This window comes from Chelonia mydas, chromosome 2 (genome assembly GCF_015237465.2).
Source record: "Chelonia mydas isolate rCheMyd1 chromosome 2, rCheMyd1.pri.v2, whole genome shotgun sequence".
NCBI classification, from domain to species: domain Eukaryota; kingdom Metazoa; phylum Chordata; order Testudines; family Cheloniidae; genus Chelonia; species Chelonia mydas.
In genome coordinates, this window is record NC_057850.1 from 253,950,724 (window position 1) to 253,967,829 (window position 17,106).

Here is a 17,106-nt window from a genome sequence, read left to right on the forward strand (position 1 = left end):
TTTGTTTAATATTGGAGAGGACATCAGTGGTGCATCAAGACAAATGTCCAGTGACATTAAGTTGAATCATTGCAGAGCTTCCCTCTCAAACTCTTCCCAAATGTATGGGAAAGTTACTCATGTTACAAGCAACACTCACGTGCTCTGTGACAGAGCTTCCTCTCTGCCTCTGTGGGTCCCACGCTTCCATTTAGCGGCGGGCTGGGGTATTCCTCTTTTCCCTCAGAATTTTCCCCATGCCCCTGGGTTTACTGTCCACACCCTGTCAGAGCAGGGTCCCTCCCTGATGGGGCGGGGAGAAGGAAGGAGAGCCCCTCAGTCTCTGGTAGCCCCTCTGGTCATGGTGGCAACAGACCAGACACTCGGTTCAATCTCTCCCCTCTGGCAGGGTCTCTTCCCTCAGACCTCCGGAGCCCAGAAGGGCCATCCACCCTGTTAGGCAGGGATTCTCCCACCCTTCCCCTCTGTACCTGCGTGGCTTCTCTCCTAATGCTTGTCAGCCTCTGCACTGCCCAGCTCTCCAGTAGCTTGCCCTCCCCACTCAGCTCCTATTGCGTGCCCTATCTGGCTGGAGGGAAGGCTTTTAACAGGTTCTGGCAGGCCCTTGATTGGCCCCAGATGTCCTAATTAACCTAGAGTAACCCCTGTTCAGCTACCAAGGGAAAAGGGACCTGCTTATCCTGGGGCTAATATATCTGCCTTCCAGCACTCTCTTGTACTGCGGGAGGATCCTACACCTTCCCAGAATCCAATAGGAGCACACTCCTGTAGCTGTCTGGCCTGACCCCGTCCCAGCTCCTACAAACAAATACGATCTCTTAAAATAAAGTACCATCTCCTCTTCCATACCACTGTTCCCTTCAGGATAATGGTGCCGGGCGACTTTATTTTTAAAGAAAATCAATAAGATTGAAGGGAAAAATATCATTATACCCCAAAATTATATAATTCAATCATGTTACTTTTGTGTGCTGAAGCAAATCAATTGTTTCAGGAGCGAAGTCAGCAAGGGACTCTCATCTCCTACCTTTCACATATAAAGAAGCCTTTGTTTCCTGTTCCCCAATATCACAGCTGTATTCTCCTGTATCTTCGACTTGGAGATTATGTACTAAGAGCTCCACAATGCATTCCCTCTGTTTCATTTCATACTTATTGCTAGGCTGCAGCCCCAGGCCTCCTTTCCTCCATTCCACTGGAACTTTTGGTTTTGACAGCTCACAATGTAATGTGGCTGTACCTCCTTCTTCAGCCTCCTGATTCTGAAGGGGTTGCTTAAATACAATGGGCAGGGCTGTAAAAATTGAGAGGTAAATATTTTAAGTGCATGTTAAGATAAAGATGAAGATATCTACCAGGGTCCATCAAGAACAAGCTAAACCAGGGTTTCTCTAACACTGGTCTGTGGACCACTTCTTGTCAGTCCGTTCCATGAACCATTTCTGAACCTAGAAACGGTGGTGGGGTGGGGGAAGGATTGTGGCATTAGGAGCAGAGTTTGTTCATGAGTAGATCTGTCTCACAAAGTAATCCACAAAATGAACAAGTCTGAGAGCCACTGATCTAATCTGATCAGACTTTTCTATGGAAGCATCTCTACAAGAACAGAAGAGGCTGCATTTGAAGAACACAGTATCTGAAAGCAAGGGCTCAAGTGGTAGTGAATTTGTCCTCCTATGTGGTCCCTTTCCCTCCTATCAGGTTTTAAGATTTACAACAGCCTGTTGTGCTTAGCTTAGAGAATCTTCTCCTTTAGATTGTAAACGAATGCATCCGATGAAGTGAGCTGTAGCTCATGAAAGCTTATGCTCAAATAAATTTGTTAGTCTCTAAGGTGCCACAAGTACGCCTTTTCTTTTTGCAGATACAGACGAACACGGCTGCTACTCTGAAAATTGGGACAGAGACGATCTTTTTGTTCTGTGTTTGTACAGCACAAAGCACAGTGGGGTCCTGGTCTGTGACCAGTGCTACAGTAATATAAATAAATAATACTAGCAATAGATAAATTCTCAGCCAATGCATAACAGGCAATGTTAAGTTTCAAAATGTGACAGTGGTTAGTTCAATGGGAGATGAATGTAATACGAATAGAACTGGAGCAAGTTTCAGCTTTCAGAAAGGACCTAGTTTAGTATGACACCGGGGGCTCAGGCAGGCAAGTCGAGTGACACTAACTGCATTCAAACTCTACCGTCAGGGTGCAGCACTGACTACTCAGAACATTTAATAAATATCTGTTTCCTACAACTCTACCTGCCTGTCCTACCACTTATTATTAATGAAAAAATAAAAAGAACAGCTCAAAAAAGAAAAGGGAAATCAGCAACAAATAACTCCTCTTTGGGTTTTCTCTCATCAACACTTAAGTTATACGGTAGCTATAGTCAATATTTGATTGACAGCAAAGTTTCTTTCACCAGATAGAGCTTTTCCCTTCTGGGCAAAATCTTCTTGAGCTGAAAAGGCCAACAATTTTTGTGAATAAATTTTCCTGTCGCCAAAAAAAAAAACAGCTGCTCATGATGAAAAGTCAGCTAATTCTGCCACATAAACTGCCTTTCATTTGCATAAAGTAATTTGAAGCAAAAATAAAATTAAAAAAAAACTTTCACTTTTCCCAAACCCATAAACATGGCACTTTTACCCATTTCACTAGTAGTGGTCATTCCCTGCCCTACGGATTCAGACGACATCTGAAGTTGGACCAAATTAATTATGAGTGAAACTCCACGGACTTCAGCTTGGGTTACAAAAATCCACTTGGGAGCATTCAGCGTGAGAAACATTTTAAATATGGGGTCACCCTCACAAACAGCAGTAGCCATAATGCCATTATAGAAGAGCTCACCAAATTCTCATTTGCTGTCAACTTCACTCCACTCAGACGGCTTGGGTGCACCAGTACCTTTACATCACCAGATTGTTTAACTGCTTTGCTGCTGCTTAAACATTTCAGGTATGCCAGGCAACCCCCTCAACCCAAGACTGGCACATGTGCCAGATCTGTGGGAACAATCCATTCAGATTTCAGTGGAATAGGTAGGAGTGGGTGGGTGAGATTCTGTGGCCTGCGTTGTGCAGGAGGTCGGACTAGATGATCATAATGGTCCCTTCTTACTTTGGTATCTATGAATCTATGAATACATCAAGAGCACAGCAGAACATACACTGGAATAGAGGACCAGCAGCAAGGCAACTAAAGCAAAATTAGAAGGACCTTATTTCATAGCACATTTATGTGGCAAGTGTTGCAATGTTCTGCCTACCATGTATGGTCACTGCAGCTGTTGTCTGTTGATCCCCAGAGTCACAGGTATATTTTCCTGTATCGTCCAGTTTTAAGTCATGAATGACCAGCTCAGCAATGGGCCCTTGTCGCTTCATCTCATATTTCAGTCCAGGGTAGAGAGTTGTAGCTCCTTTCCTCCACTCTACAGGAGCACTAGGTTTGGTAAGCTCACACTGCAGTGTGACTGTGCCACCTTCTTCTGCCTCCTCATCCCGAAGCTCATGTTTAAAAAGTGCTGGTAGGGCTATGAAATAAAAACATAACGTGCATCATATCACAACTGGGCTTTCTGGGGGGAGAGATAATGTAGAAAGAGTTTGAACTCTGTAACCCTCTACAATGAACTATTTTGGTGTGTCAAGGCCTCAGGAATCTACAGTAGTAGATCCCAAAGAGGTAATGTGCATATTTTCAGAACCAGAAGGTATCTATTTCAGGAAGCAGCTCTTGCTATGTATGTTGCTCATTCTTAACATGAACCAGGACCTACCGGGGGCAGGAGGCTTTTACTGATACAAAAGTAACAAATGTGCTGGGTCCGCCCCATGGTCTTGGAAAAGTTCTTGGGGCTCAAGAGCTGATCTGAACATCTGCAATAAGGAGTAAGCATTTCAAAATTTTTTCCTAAAGGAGGGTTTTACGGACGAAATTAGAGTTACATGGCCCATCTTGGGGCCTGCACAGGATTCTGTGTTGCAACTCCCTTTTGCTGCATGGCCACTCTGTTAGGCCATTTGGGCTATGCTCTTGTGCTCCCCTTGAGGATTTAATTGTATTCCTGGCCCAAAACTGATGCAAGCTTGTCTGAAACTTGGCCCAGTTTTGCCAAAGAGTCTGTGAAGCTCAGTGAACAATTCAGTTCACCTGGGCTGCGTTTTTTGGTTTGTGTGATGTACTCGTACAATGAATTGCTCTAGATCTGTTTAATATCTCCTAAATTGCAAACATGATCCATCACAAAAGAGTGTCCATAATAAAAATTACTATAGTACACCAAGGGTCAATTCAAAGTAAATGGAGGAGAACCTGAGTCACAAACATACATCCCGGGCTTGAAGTACAGAATACAGCACACCAGAAAGGAATATTGGTCAAAGGCTTTGCTCATACTAGTCTTCTTAATGAATCTCATGGTAGCTAGCAAAGGATGCAGGATTCAGCCAAAAATTTGCATAAAACCACACCTCTCACATAACAACAATAAGAAGCAGTATTCCTAAAATAGCAGAAGGGGACGCAGGGAAATTGCAAGAGGCACTTATATAGGATGCCCAGATAATGTACAGAGATAAAAACATGTCACTTTCAGAATTAAAAAGGATGATGAGTCACATCCTTCTTTCATTTTAGGAGACTTTTAATCCCTTCTCTTAAGACATCTTCTCAGTATAAAATGCATGAGGACTCTAGCACAGTATTATTGAGAGCTATTTTAAACAGAGTCCCCCAGCCTTATAGTTGTTGCGTGCTGGAGCATTACTGTATGAGTACAAGCCTTAATAGCAAGCTTTGCATCCCATGACATTATTTCAATAAGCAAAGCTGGTATTAAAAATACTTCAGAAATTATTTTCTTTTCCTTTTTACCATGCACTGTTAAGGCAGCTGTGGTCTTCTGGTCTCCACACACACAGGTGTAATCTCCAGCATCCTTCAGATCCAAACCATGGACCACCAGCTCCAAAAGGCAACCTTCCTGTCTCATTGTGTACTTGTCATTCGGTCTGAGCACTTTGTGACCCTTCTTCCACTCCACTGGGGCAGCGACCTTGGTCAGCTCACAGTGCAGAGTGACTGTTCCACCTTCTGTGGCTTCCTCATTGCACATTTCTTCTTTGAAAGATGGAGGCAGAGCTGAAGGATGCAATATATACACTGCGTTACAAACTGATGGCAATTAGCTGCTGTAGTTGAAAAAACAGGAGGTGGAGGGGAAAGCAGAAAAGAGTGAAGGAGGATAGGGCTTGAGAGGAACGGAGAAACAGCAGAGAAGTGAAAAGTGATATTATATCCCAATTGAAATGTATGTCTGAATTCTTGTACTGTTTAGTCTGATTTTACACTTGTGAAACATCACTGACCTCAATAAATTTACTCCTGACTTACATAACATAAGAACGGCCATACTGTCTTCCAACAGTGGCCAATGCAGGTGCTTAAGAGGGAATGAACAGAAAAGGCGATCATTGAGTGATCCATCCCCAGTCGTCTACTCCCAGCTTCTGGCAATCAGAGGCTAGGTACATCCAGAATATGGGGTTGCATCCCTGACCATCTTGGCTAATAGCCATTGATGGACCTATCTTTCATGTCAGCAAGGGGAGCATTAAGACCATAATCTTTGTATCCTCCACCTAGATTGGAGATCATTAGCCGTCTTAATGGCCTCCTTCTGTCTCATTTTGTATTTCTCACTTGCTTTCAATTCCTTCTGCCCCCTTTTTCCACTCCACTAGAGCTGCCTTGGTCAGCTGACTGTGAGGCATGATTCCTTGCTTTGGTTTCCTCTTCATTCTTTAGTTCTTCTTTTAAAAATGCATTCAGGGCTGATGGGCTCACCATGAGCAGAGGAGTAATCCAAACTCCACAGAACTTTTAACCCTAACTTGTCCTCCTTCCCCAGGATATGATTTTTCTGTTTACACATTCCTCATTTATCTGCTTCAGATATCTGTCTTGATACATCTCACCCACCCTCTAAAGATAACAATCCCCTCTAAACAATGTCTGATAACATTTTCATGACTATTGTCTCCGATTAACTACATAGACTAGTATCTCAACTTTCAAGTTGTAATGGCACAGTCTCAAATTGGAAAAGAAACAAAACATTAAAATGTAAAGGTTGGGTCAGACCAAAATTCCAAATTTGAATCCCATGTCCAAACTATGGGCCTAAATCCAAACCCCTTGGATGTGATGTATTTCCCACTTAAACTAGTTTGAAACTGAGGTACCGACTTCAACCATGTGACCCCTGATTTTTATATTAGTGTGAAAACAGAATAAGATCATATCAAGAAATCATCATTATCTCCTCAGAAAATCAGACTTCAAAGCAAAGCCATCTGAATGGACAATGGCTGCAGGAACAGAACCCTAGTGCAAAACAGTTCTTACAGTAGAAGTTTTGACTAAATTATTCTTGTGATCAGAGTAGTATTTATTTCCCTATACAAATAGTAGACAGACAGGGAAAGAAAATGCCAGAAAAGGAAGACAAAAGAATTGTCAGAGTTGTGTTTTAGGAAAGGAAATGGCAGAAATTTGATGTGTTAGATAGTTCATGAGGATGCAGAATGGGATTTTTCTATACAGGTAGCTTCCAGTTTATCAAAGCTAAGGAATGTTATTCTAAAAAAATGGAGCTGCAGTGAATGAAGCAGACGTGACAGATAAAGGAAATGTGGACACAGAGCCAAGTTTTCCTACCAAGGATGCAGGTGATAAGAAAAATTAGACATAGTTCATGACAAAATATTATTACCATGTACTGTTAAAGCAGCCGTGGTCTGATGTTCTCCACACACACAAGTATAATTTCCTGTATCCTTCTGATCTAGATCATGGACAACCAGCTCTGCAATGGCACCTTCCAGTCTCATTTTGTATTTCTCACTTGCTTTGAGTACCTTGTGCCCTTTCTTCCACTCTACTGGAACAGCCTTGGTCAGCTCACAGTGCAGAGTGGCATTTCCACCTTCTTTAGCTTCCACATTCTTTAGTTCTTCTTTAAAAAGTGCTGGCAAGGCTGAGGGATGCAACATGGACAAAGTGGGCATCAAAATTCCAGAGTTTGAACCCTAATTTCTCTTCCTTTCTCATGCTATTTCCATTCAGACATTTCTCATTTATCTTGTTCTAACATCTGCTTTGATATGACTGACACACCAATCCTTAAAAGAAAGCAACTCCTGGTTTTGTTTGACCATGTTTTTACTTACTGTCCCTGATGAATAACCTCACCTCTCACAAGAACATTACAAATGAGTGCCTATGTCAATGGAATTGACAACTTACACTGCTAGATGTAATCTTATTCTATCTATATGGACAAGATCTCTTGGAGGCTGGTCTACCGATAAGTTTTCAGACAACTTACAAGCTAAAATAATGAAAGAAACTAGACAGCAAAACATAAATCACACACTTCTGGTTTTAAATCGAGGTGCATGGGAAAGCCTCTAAAACATGCCCAGAGAATGTTGGCTTCTCACTTATCTCCTCAGGAATCATACCCCAAAATAAAAACACCCACAGGAGACACAAACAAGGTCTATAGAAACAAACCCTAGTTCAAATTTCAGTCAAACCCGCCCCATGCATAACAACTGTTAACTAAGGAAGGAGGACAGGAAAAGAACATGGCCTAGAAAAGAAGTCAGAAGAAAGGAAAAAATCCATGTTTCAGGGAAGGACAGGGAGCATTAGGATGTGGTCAGATAAAGCACAATGAGACAGGATAGGATAGGATCTTTTTGTATAAACAACCTCCATGTCTTCAGAGCCAAGGAATGTTATTCCAAACAAAAGGAGTTGCAGTAAATGAGGTGGAGAGCAGTAAAACAGATTAAGGAAATGTGAACACAGAGCAAGGATTTATTTCCAGTTTTGTTGCTAAGGAGGCAGCAGAATAAAACAGAATAATCACTGATAGTATATTAGCTGAAAGTTTATTTTTACCATTTACTGTTAAGGTAGCTGTGGTCTGCTGGTCTCCACACACACAGGTATAATCTCCAGTGTCCTTCACCTCCAGAGTGCAGATAGCCAGTTCTGCAATGGCACCTTCTTGTCTCATTTTGTATTTCTCACTGGCTTTGAGTACTTTGTGCCCTTTCTTCCACTGCACTGGAGCAGCCTTGGTCAGCTCACAGCGCAGAGTGGCTGCTCCGTTTTCTGTAGCTTCCAAGCTCTTCAGTTCTTCTTTGAACAGTGGAGGCAAGGCTGAAGAATACAAAATGAATGGAGAATGCATGAAAGTTCACACTGGCAGCTGGCTGGTGTGTTGGGGAGAAAGTTGAATCCTACAGTATGAAGGCCTGGTCCAATGTCCATAGAATGCAATGGAAAGCCTCCCATTGGCTTCAGTGGGCATTGGACAAGGACCTTAAGAAGGATATAAAGTAAAGGGGAAGGAGGAAAGATAGCTAAGAACATTTGCATATAGACAATTCTTTTCCCCATTATAAACCATAGGAAGAGTAATGCAAGCAAATTGCAAGGGCATGTAAAAAGACAAACTAAAACCGTGGGAAAAGAACACAACAAGCTAATAAAATCCAGCTAAGGAATAGTTTGCAATGGAATAATACTGCTGTCATAATAAGACAGTAAATAAAAATGCATACATGTGGTGTCTCATAGCTATTTATTTTACCATGCACTGTTAAGGCGGCTGTGGTCTTCTGGTCTCCACACACACAGGTGAAATCTCCAGCATCCTTCAGATCCAAACCATGGACCACCAGCTCCACAATGCAACCTTCCTGTCTCATTGTGTACTTGTCATTCGGTTTGAGCACTCTGTGCCCCTTCTTCCACTCCACTGGGGCAGCGACCTTGGTCAGCTCACAGTGCAGAGTGATTGTTCCACCTTCTGTGGCTTCCTCATTGCACATTTCTTCTTTGAAAGATGGAGGCAGAGCTGAAGGATGCAATATATACAGTGTGTTACAAACTGATGCAATTAGCTGCTGTAGTTGAAAAACAGGAGGTGGAGGGGAAAGCAGAAAAGAGTGAAGGAGGATAGGGCTTGAGAGGAACGGAGAAACAGCAGAGAAGTGAAAAGTGATATTATATCCCAATTGAAATGTATGTCTGAATTCTTGTATTGTTTTGTTTGGTTTTACATTTGTGAAACGTTACTGACCTCAATAATTTTACTCCTGACTTACATAACATAAGAACGGCCATACTGGGTCAGCCCAGTATCCTGTCTTCCAACAAGTGGCCAACGCAGGTGCTTAAGAAGGAATGAACAGAAAAGGCGATCATTGAGTGATCCATCCCCAGTCATCCACTCCCAGCTTCTGGCAATCAGAGGCTAGGTACATCCAGAATATGGGGTTGCATCCCTGACCATCTTGGCTAATAGCCATTGATGGACCTATCTTTCATGTCAGCAAGGGGAGCATTAAGACCATAATCTTTGTATCCTCCACCTAGATTGGAGATCATTAGCCGTCTTAATGGCCTCCTTCTGTCTCATTTTGTATTTCTCACTTGCTTTCAATTCCTTCTGCCCCCTTTTTCCACTCCACTAGAGCTGCCTTGGTCAGCTGACTGTGAGGCATGATTCCTTGCTTTGGTTTTCTCTTCATTCTTTAGTTCTTCTTTTAAAAATGCAGTCAGGGACGATGGGCTCACCATGAGCAGAGAAGTAATCCAAACTTCACAGAACTTTTAACCCTAACTTGTCCTCCTTCCCCAGGATATGACTTTTCTGTTTACGCATTACTCATTTATCTTCTTCAGATATCTGCCTTGATACGTCTCACCAATCCTCTAAAGAAAACAATCTCCTCTAAACAATGTCTGATAACATGTTCATGACTATTGTTCCCGATTAACTACATGGGCTAGTATCTCAGCATTACAAATGAGATGTAGTGCCTACATTAATGGAATTGACAATTTACGCTGCTAGATATATTATTATTCTATCTATATGGACATGATCTCTTGGAGGCTGGTCTACCGATAAGTTCTCAGACAACTTACAAACTAAAATAATGAAAGCAACTAGATGGCAAAACATAAATCACACACTTCTGGCTTTAAATTGAGGTCTATGGGAAAGCCTCAAAAACATGACCAGAGAATGTTGGCTTCTCACTTATCTCCTCAGAAATCATATCCCAAAATAAAAACATCCATATGAGACACAAACAATGGCTACAGGAACAAAACCCTAGTGCTAAACTAATTTTTATGATGCAAATTTCACCCAAATCTGCCTCATGCATAATGAGTGTTAACTAGGAAAGGAGGACAGGGAAAGAATACTGCCCAGAAAAGGAGGAGTCAGAAGAAAGGAAAAACCCATGCTTTAGGGAAGGACAGGGAGCATTAGGATGTGTCACATAAAGCAAGATGGGATAGGATAGGATTTTTTGTATAAACAACCTCCATGTCTTCAGAGCCTAGGAAAGTTATTCCAAACAAAAGGAGTTGCAATGAATGAGGTGGACAGAAGTACAACAGATTAAGGAAATGTGTACACAGAGCAAGGATTCATTTCCAAATTTGTTTCTAAGGAGGCAGCAGAATAAAACAGCATAATCACTGATAGTATATTAGCTGACAGTTTATTTTTACCATTTATTGTTAAGGTAGCTGTGGTCTGCTGGTCTCCACACACACAGGTATAATCATCAGTATCCTTCAAATCTAGATTGTGGATCACCAGCTCTGCTATGGCACCTTCTTGTCTCATTTTGTATTTCTCACTTGCTTTGAGCACCTTTTGCCCTTTCTTCCACTCCACCTGAGCAGCTTTGGTCAGCTCACCGCGCAGAGTGACAGCTTCACCTTCTGTAGCTTCCTTGTTCCTCAATTCTTTTTTGAAACGTGCAGGTAGAGCTGAGGGCACAATAGACCAGATGTTAACACTTACAGAAGAATCACAATTGGCTGGGGTCAGCTGATGAAATGGAGGTGGAGGAAAATGAGAAAAATACACAAGATGAAAGAGCTTGAGAAAAACTGAAAGGAACTTCCTTTACTTTCTCCTTGTTGAGGGGTGGGTTGGCAATGCCCAGGAATTCTGACCCAAAGTATTATCCCGTACAAAGAAATGAATAGTAAGTAGGATGGAAGAAGCAACAGAGAAATTGTAAATTAATATCGAGTCATTATATGATTCCAGTGTCTGACAGTTTGCGTTTCAGGAGTGATACTAGAAAATTAGTATTCATATTAGTATTGAATATTGACAGGTTTTTTTTTTTACCATGTACTGTTAAAGCAGCTGTTGTCTTCTGATCCCCAGACACACAGGTATAATCTCTAGCATCCTTCAGTTCTACATCATGGATAACCAACTCTGCAATGGCACCCTGCTGTCTCATTTTATATTTGTCACTTGTTTTGACCACAATGTGCCCTATTTTCCACTCCACAGGAGCAGCTTTGGTTAGTTCGCAGCGCAGAGTGACTGATCCGCCTTCTGCAACTTCCTCATTCTTTAGTTCTTGCTTGAAAAGTACAGGCAGGGCTGGGGAATATGAGGTAAACAGACAATGCATTAAAACTGAAAAGTCTGTGGTAAGTCGCTGGTACCATGAACTAATGCTGTAGCCTTTCACCTCTCATAACTTAGGATCAAATCTGGTTAGTTTTGGGATTTCACTCTGGCCAGTCAGATTGTGGTCAATATCATTATGTCCTGGAAAATAAAATTCATATGACAATCATGGCACAGAGGAAGCTCAACATACAATGGATCAGTTTGGTTGGAGGTGGATTATAAAAAGTGTGTGGGGAAGCGTATATAACATGTGCCCTGCTCCGCATCTACATTCAATCCAGCCAGTCTCCACACTGGATGATCACGAACATCGAATACTTTTTTAAATTTACCATCTAAGTCATATGGAAACAAGAAGTTCTCCTTCTTCAGCTATACACAAATTAATAAGAGCCCAAGAGAATTAGATGAATGTTCTGTGGAACAATAATAAGTTTCACAAGAACAAATGGTAGAGTATTAAGCATTAATTTGGAATATATTATTTACCATTTACTATCAACGTAGCTGTGGTCTGCTGGTCGCCACACATGCATGTGTAATCTCCTGCATCCTGCAGACCTAGATCATGGATCTCCAGCTCAGCAGTGACACTATCCTGTCTCATGCTGTATTTTTCACTCGCCTTGAGTATCTTGTGCCCTTTCTTCCACTCCACTGAAGCAGGCTTGTTCAGCTCACAATGCAGAGTGGCTGTTTTGCCTTCTGTGACTTCCAAGTTCTTCAGTTCTTCTTTGAAAAGCGCAGGCAGAGCTGAGGATCACAGAATGGATGGACAGTACATTAAACACAGTAAGTGCCAGGTGGCTGGTGTGATTGGGGGAAAATGGACAAAAATTACACTGTAAAGAGGAAACAAGAAAAGCAGCATGAACAAAGGAAGCTGAGAACTCTTTGCAATCAGCTTCCTTTCCTCACAATATATTTCAGGACTGTTAATGCACCCAATGGAATTCCAAGAAATAAGACAAGTGATAAAGAGCAAAGTAACACAAAAATTATAAATACATATAAACAATCAACTACTAAAAAAAAAAAGCCGCAGACACAGATGTAGGTAAAAATTATAGCAGATGGAGTGGTAGGCAATTGAATTTTGATTTTTTGTTTTACCATGCACTATCAAGCCAGCAGCAGTCTTCTGGTCTCCACACACACAGGTATAATCTCCAGCATCCTTCAGTTCTAGATCATGAATAATCAGTTTAACAACAGTGCCCTCCTGTCTCATTTTGTATTTGTCACTTGCTTTGAGCAAACTGTCCCCTTTCATCCACTCTACTTGAGTGGCTTTGGTCAGCGCACAGCGCAGAGTGGCTGTTCCACCTTCTGTAACTTCCTCGTTCTTCAGTTCTTCTTTGAAGAGCGCAGGCAGAGCTAGAGGATGTAAAAGAAAGAGCATTAAAATGGAGCTCTGAGCACAACCACCAGAGAATAGGTGGAAGAAAGGGGGGTAGAAAACATCACAGGCTGGAAGAAGGTGATAAAAAGAGAGAGCTGTCTTAGGGCATGTGATGGGGTATACTCCCCACACTGGTGCTTCAAGAGCTGAATTGGGCCAAGTGGGTCCAATGAGCCAGTTAGGCTGCAATCTGGGAGCATTAGGCCTGGGAGGAAAGCCCTAATCAGGGGAATCTCGACTGTGTGGGAATGGGAGGGATTTATAGAAAAACAGGAACTTGGAAGCAGAGGGGGCTGCAGGGAGGTAGTCTGCAGTCACTCTCTGGGAGAAGGGAGGTGTGCTGGGTGGCGGGGGGGTGGGGGGTGGGGATGACAAATACCTGCTGGTTACACCCTGGGAGGAAGGAGTTGAGAGGCTTGCAAACCCCAGGGAGTGGGGAGGGCCAGGAGGAAAGAAAGAGGCTCAGGGAAAGGCAGCAAGGTGCAGGAAGGAATCACACCTTGGATGCTGCTTAGAGGGTCCCTGAGCTGGAACCCGGAGTAGAGGGTGGACCTTGGTTCCCCGACCAGCCACAGAGGGAGTGGCACCTGGAGCAGAGAATGGGAGGACTGCCTGAGATTGCTGGTGAGCAGGGACTTTGATACGCATCCCCAGAAGGGAAAACCACACAGTGACCTGGCCGGACAGCTGAGTCACAAAGCAGAGGCTGCAGTTCCTGGATTCAGAGAGGGACCACAGAGGGAGAAATAGACAGAGTGTAACCCCAAGAAGGTGCATGGGCTGCACAGAGCTAATTCCCAGAACAGGCAGGAGGGGGACTGGCCTGCAGTGACCAGAGCACCCTGTCACACGGCCTGATCCCACACTTATTCTGTAATGAGCGGTAACTGGATCAGGCTGTTAACACAGATATTGTATTATGGAGTTGGGGTACCGGGGAAGGAGGCTCAACAAAAAAAAATTAATTACTATGACTCCTATATGCAACAAATATAATAAAGGAAAAAGTACAGAAATGACAAATTACACAAGGACAGATGTTTGAATCCACTGGATGAACCTGAAAATTATTAAAGTTATTAGAAAATTATTAACTTCATTATGATACTCGTAATTACCATGTACTGCTAAGACAGCTGTGCTCTGCTGATCTCCACACACACAGGTATAATCACCAGCATCATTGTCATCTAGATTGTGGATCTCCAGCTCTGCAGTGGTATCCTTCTGCCTCATTTTGTATTTGTCACTTGGCTTGAGCACCTTGTGTCCCTTCTTCCACTCCACTGGGGCAGCCTTGGTCAGCTCACAGCGCAGAGTGGCTGCGCCACCTTCTGTGGCTTCTTCATTTCTTAATTCTTCTTGGAAAAGTACCGGTAGGGCTAAGGAACAAAGAGTGAGGAAACATTCTCACAACCTCCAGAGATGACAAATAAATTAAATTGATGGTCACAAGCTTCTGTCCATGTCTAAATATTCTTCCACTCATTATGGAATTGGTCACCTCATAAGAGGTTCAAGACTGAAAGAGCAAATGTCTTGTTGGTCAGGACGATGATGGAAGGAGGAGAGTCAGGCAAGAACAGAGATTCAGGAGATCTGAATTTAGTTCCTGGTTCTAGCACAGAATTTCTTTGTGACCTTGGACAAGTGCCCCATGGGCACGATGATAATCCTTCCCTACCTGACAGGGAGAGTGTGCAGATAAACCTGAATAATGTCTCAGATACTGAGGCGATGTGGGCCAAATAAGTAGACAAATATGCAGGATGTTTTGTTAGAATTGTAAGAAAGACTGCACAGAACCATCGCTTGCTTGCAGTATTACTATCCTGAGCCCTTAAAACTGTCAGCCAAATGTTAAATTATAACCAAAGACCTCTCTTCTCATTTAAGAAATATAAAAATTCCAGCCCCACCTTCTCTCCTGGCTCATTCTGAAACAAGCAACACAAAAACAATGCAAGTAAGTGAAATCCTTCCAGAAGAAGTATAATGTAAGCACGAAACATGCACAGATTAGATGGAAAATAGAAAAACACATAGGGTGTTAAGAGCAAGTACAAGAAGTAAGGCTCCAGTGAGTTAGATGGAGATCAGGAAAAAGGAAGGAAAATGTATTATAGAAGAGTCCGATTATGGTAAGATGAGAATGGGAGCTTAGTGGCTGTCAATATTGAGTTTTCCAAAGGGGATGGTAGAAAAATCACAAGTTTAAAAAAAAAATTCTGATTATTTTTTTTTTACCATGCACTATCAAAGCTGCCGTTGTCTTCTGGTCTCCACATACACAGGTATAATCGCCAGAGTCCTTGACTTCTACATCATGGATGACTAGTTCTGCAATGGCACCTTCCTGCCTCATGGTATATTTGTCACTTGGTTTGAGTGCCTTGTGCTTCTTTTTCCACTCCACCGAAGCAACCTTGGTCAGCTGACAGCGCAGAGTGGCTCTCCCACCTTCCGTGGCTTCCTCATTTGTCATTTCTTCCTTGAAGCGTGCAGGCAGAGCTGAGGAGTTCAGAATGGACAGAGTACATGAACATTCACATTACGGCAACTACCTGGCACAGACGTCAAACACACTAACCCACAGAATTATCAAATTGTGATCCATGGACCACCAGTGGTCTGCAAAGCCTTCCCTGAAACGGAATTAGTCATACTGAGGACCACATAGTGGTGGCTTGGGAGGTTCAGAAAAGACCCTATCCTAAGGCAGATCTCTCTTTTTATAAGGTGCCCCACAGAATGAAACAGCTAGAGAACCATCCTCGTCTTTCAGATCCCCTTCATGGCAGGGACCTCCTTTTTACTGTATTTGTATCGTGCCTAGAACAAATGATTCCTAAACCTGATTGACGTTTCTAGGAGCTATTGTAATACAAATAATAAATAAAATAATAGGGTCACAAATGAAATGGCACTGGCTGACATGTCCTTTCTCATTTAGATGTGTCCTTGCAATATGCCTAGTTAAATATAACACGACTGTCGGTACCTCCCCAAGGAAATTCTTCTTCTTCTTTCGTACGGCTTGGGTAAGTATCAATGATTACAAATTTATATCTAGATTTGATAGCCAGCACATTGCTGCAGCAGTGAGCTGGTGAATGTCCTTCAGGCCCCTGGCAAAAGAACAAAGGAGACATTCAGATATGATGTGCTCCATTGCTTATGCCTGGTGACCACAGTCGCATACAGGTGTTTGCCTCATTTTCCATTTAAAGAAAGTTTTAAAGAGCAAGACAACAACCTTCACACGGTGCTCCTGTTAAGTGTTGGTGGTTTTCGTGCTTTGTGCAAATTCACTAACATACCAGTGTCATCAACTAGCCACTGGATGTCACATTACCGACCTCCCAGTGAGAGTAGCAACGATTATATTTCCTGCGAAGGAAATTTAATACACTGTTCAAAATTGATAAGGAAATATGTCTCTTATCATGGTGTTGGCTGTTATCATGATATTCCCCGTTCTTGGAATGTAACATCATAACATTTATCGTGATAAAATTAATGTTACTGTTTTAACACCTACTATTGAATATGAAAATCAGAAGGATTTGCTGTTGAAATTGAGGTGTATTTCCCAACTCTCTGTGGAAATTTCTGCAATGAGTGCATGACCAACATCTGGTCCAAACAATGCCAACAGTCTATTTCTATTTCCGCTAAAATTTTGCTAAATTCATCAGCAATATTTAAGAAAATTATAGCACATGGATTTTAACTTTTTAGATATACAGACTAAATTATCGCAGGCTGAAAGTAGGGCTGTAATCCAGTTGATGATACCATTATTTTTTCACAGAACAGATAGTAGAAAATTATGCACTTAATTTGGGATATATTATTTACCATTCACTGTTAAGGCAGCTGTGGTTTTTTGGTCTCCATACATGCATGTATAATCTCCAGCATCTGTCAGATCTAAATCATGGATCACTAACTCAGCAATGGTGCCTTCCTGTCTCATTCTAAACTTGTCACTTGGTTTCAGCACTTTGGGCCCCTTCTTCCATTCCACTGGGGCAGCGACCTTAGTCAGCTCACAGCACAGAATGGCCGCTTCACCTTCTCTGGCTTCCAAATTCTTCAATTCTTTTTTAAAACGTGGAGGAAGGACTGAGGAGCATAGGATGAACAGAGAGTGCATTA

The 17,106-nt window shown here is 42.3% G+C and overlaps 1 protein-coding gene across 1 annotated transcript in view; it reads right to left on the reverse strand.

The window, feature by feature from the left end:
* Window positions 1-17,106, reverse strand: part of OBSCN (obscurin, cytoskeletal calmodulin and titin-interacting RhoGEF) — a 281,809-nt gene that overhangs the window by 138,290 nt on the left and 126,413 nt on the right. The window contains exons 48-60 of the mRNA XM_043541677.1: window positions 16,807-17,073; window positions 15,193-15,456; window positions 14,064-14,327; window positions 12,657-12,920; window positions 12,033-12,296; window positions 11,247-11,510; window positions 10,613-10,876; window positions 8,673-8,939; window positions 7,976-8,239; window positions 6,780-7,043; window positions 4,880-5,146; window positions 3,270-3,536; window positions 1,028-1,294 (exon numbers count right to left, since the gene is read on the reverse strand). Coding sequence (XP_043397612.1) covers window positions 1,028-1,294; window positions 3,270-3,536; window positions 4,880-5,146; window positions 6,780-7,043; window positions 7,976-8,239; window positions 8,673-8,939; window positions 10,613-10,876; window positions 11,247-11,510; window positions 12,033-12,296; window positions 12,657-12,920; window positions 14,064-14,327; window positions 15,193-15,456; window positions 16,807-17,073 — 3,447 coding nt within the window. The remainder of the gene's footprint in view (window positions 1-1,027; window positions 1,295-3,269; window positions 3,537-4,879; window positions 5,147-6,779; window positions 7,044-7,975; window positions 8,240-8,672; window positions 8,940-10,612; window positions 10,877-11,246; window positions 11,511-12,032; window positions 12,297-12,656; window positions 12,921-14,063; window positions 14,328-15,192; window positions 15,457-16,806; window positions 17,074-17,106) is intronic.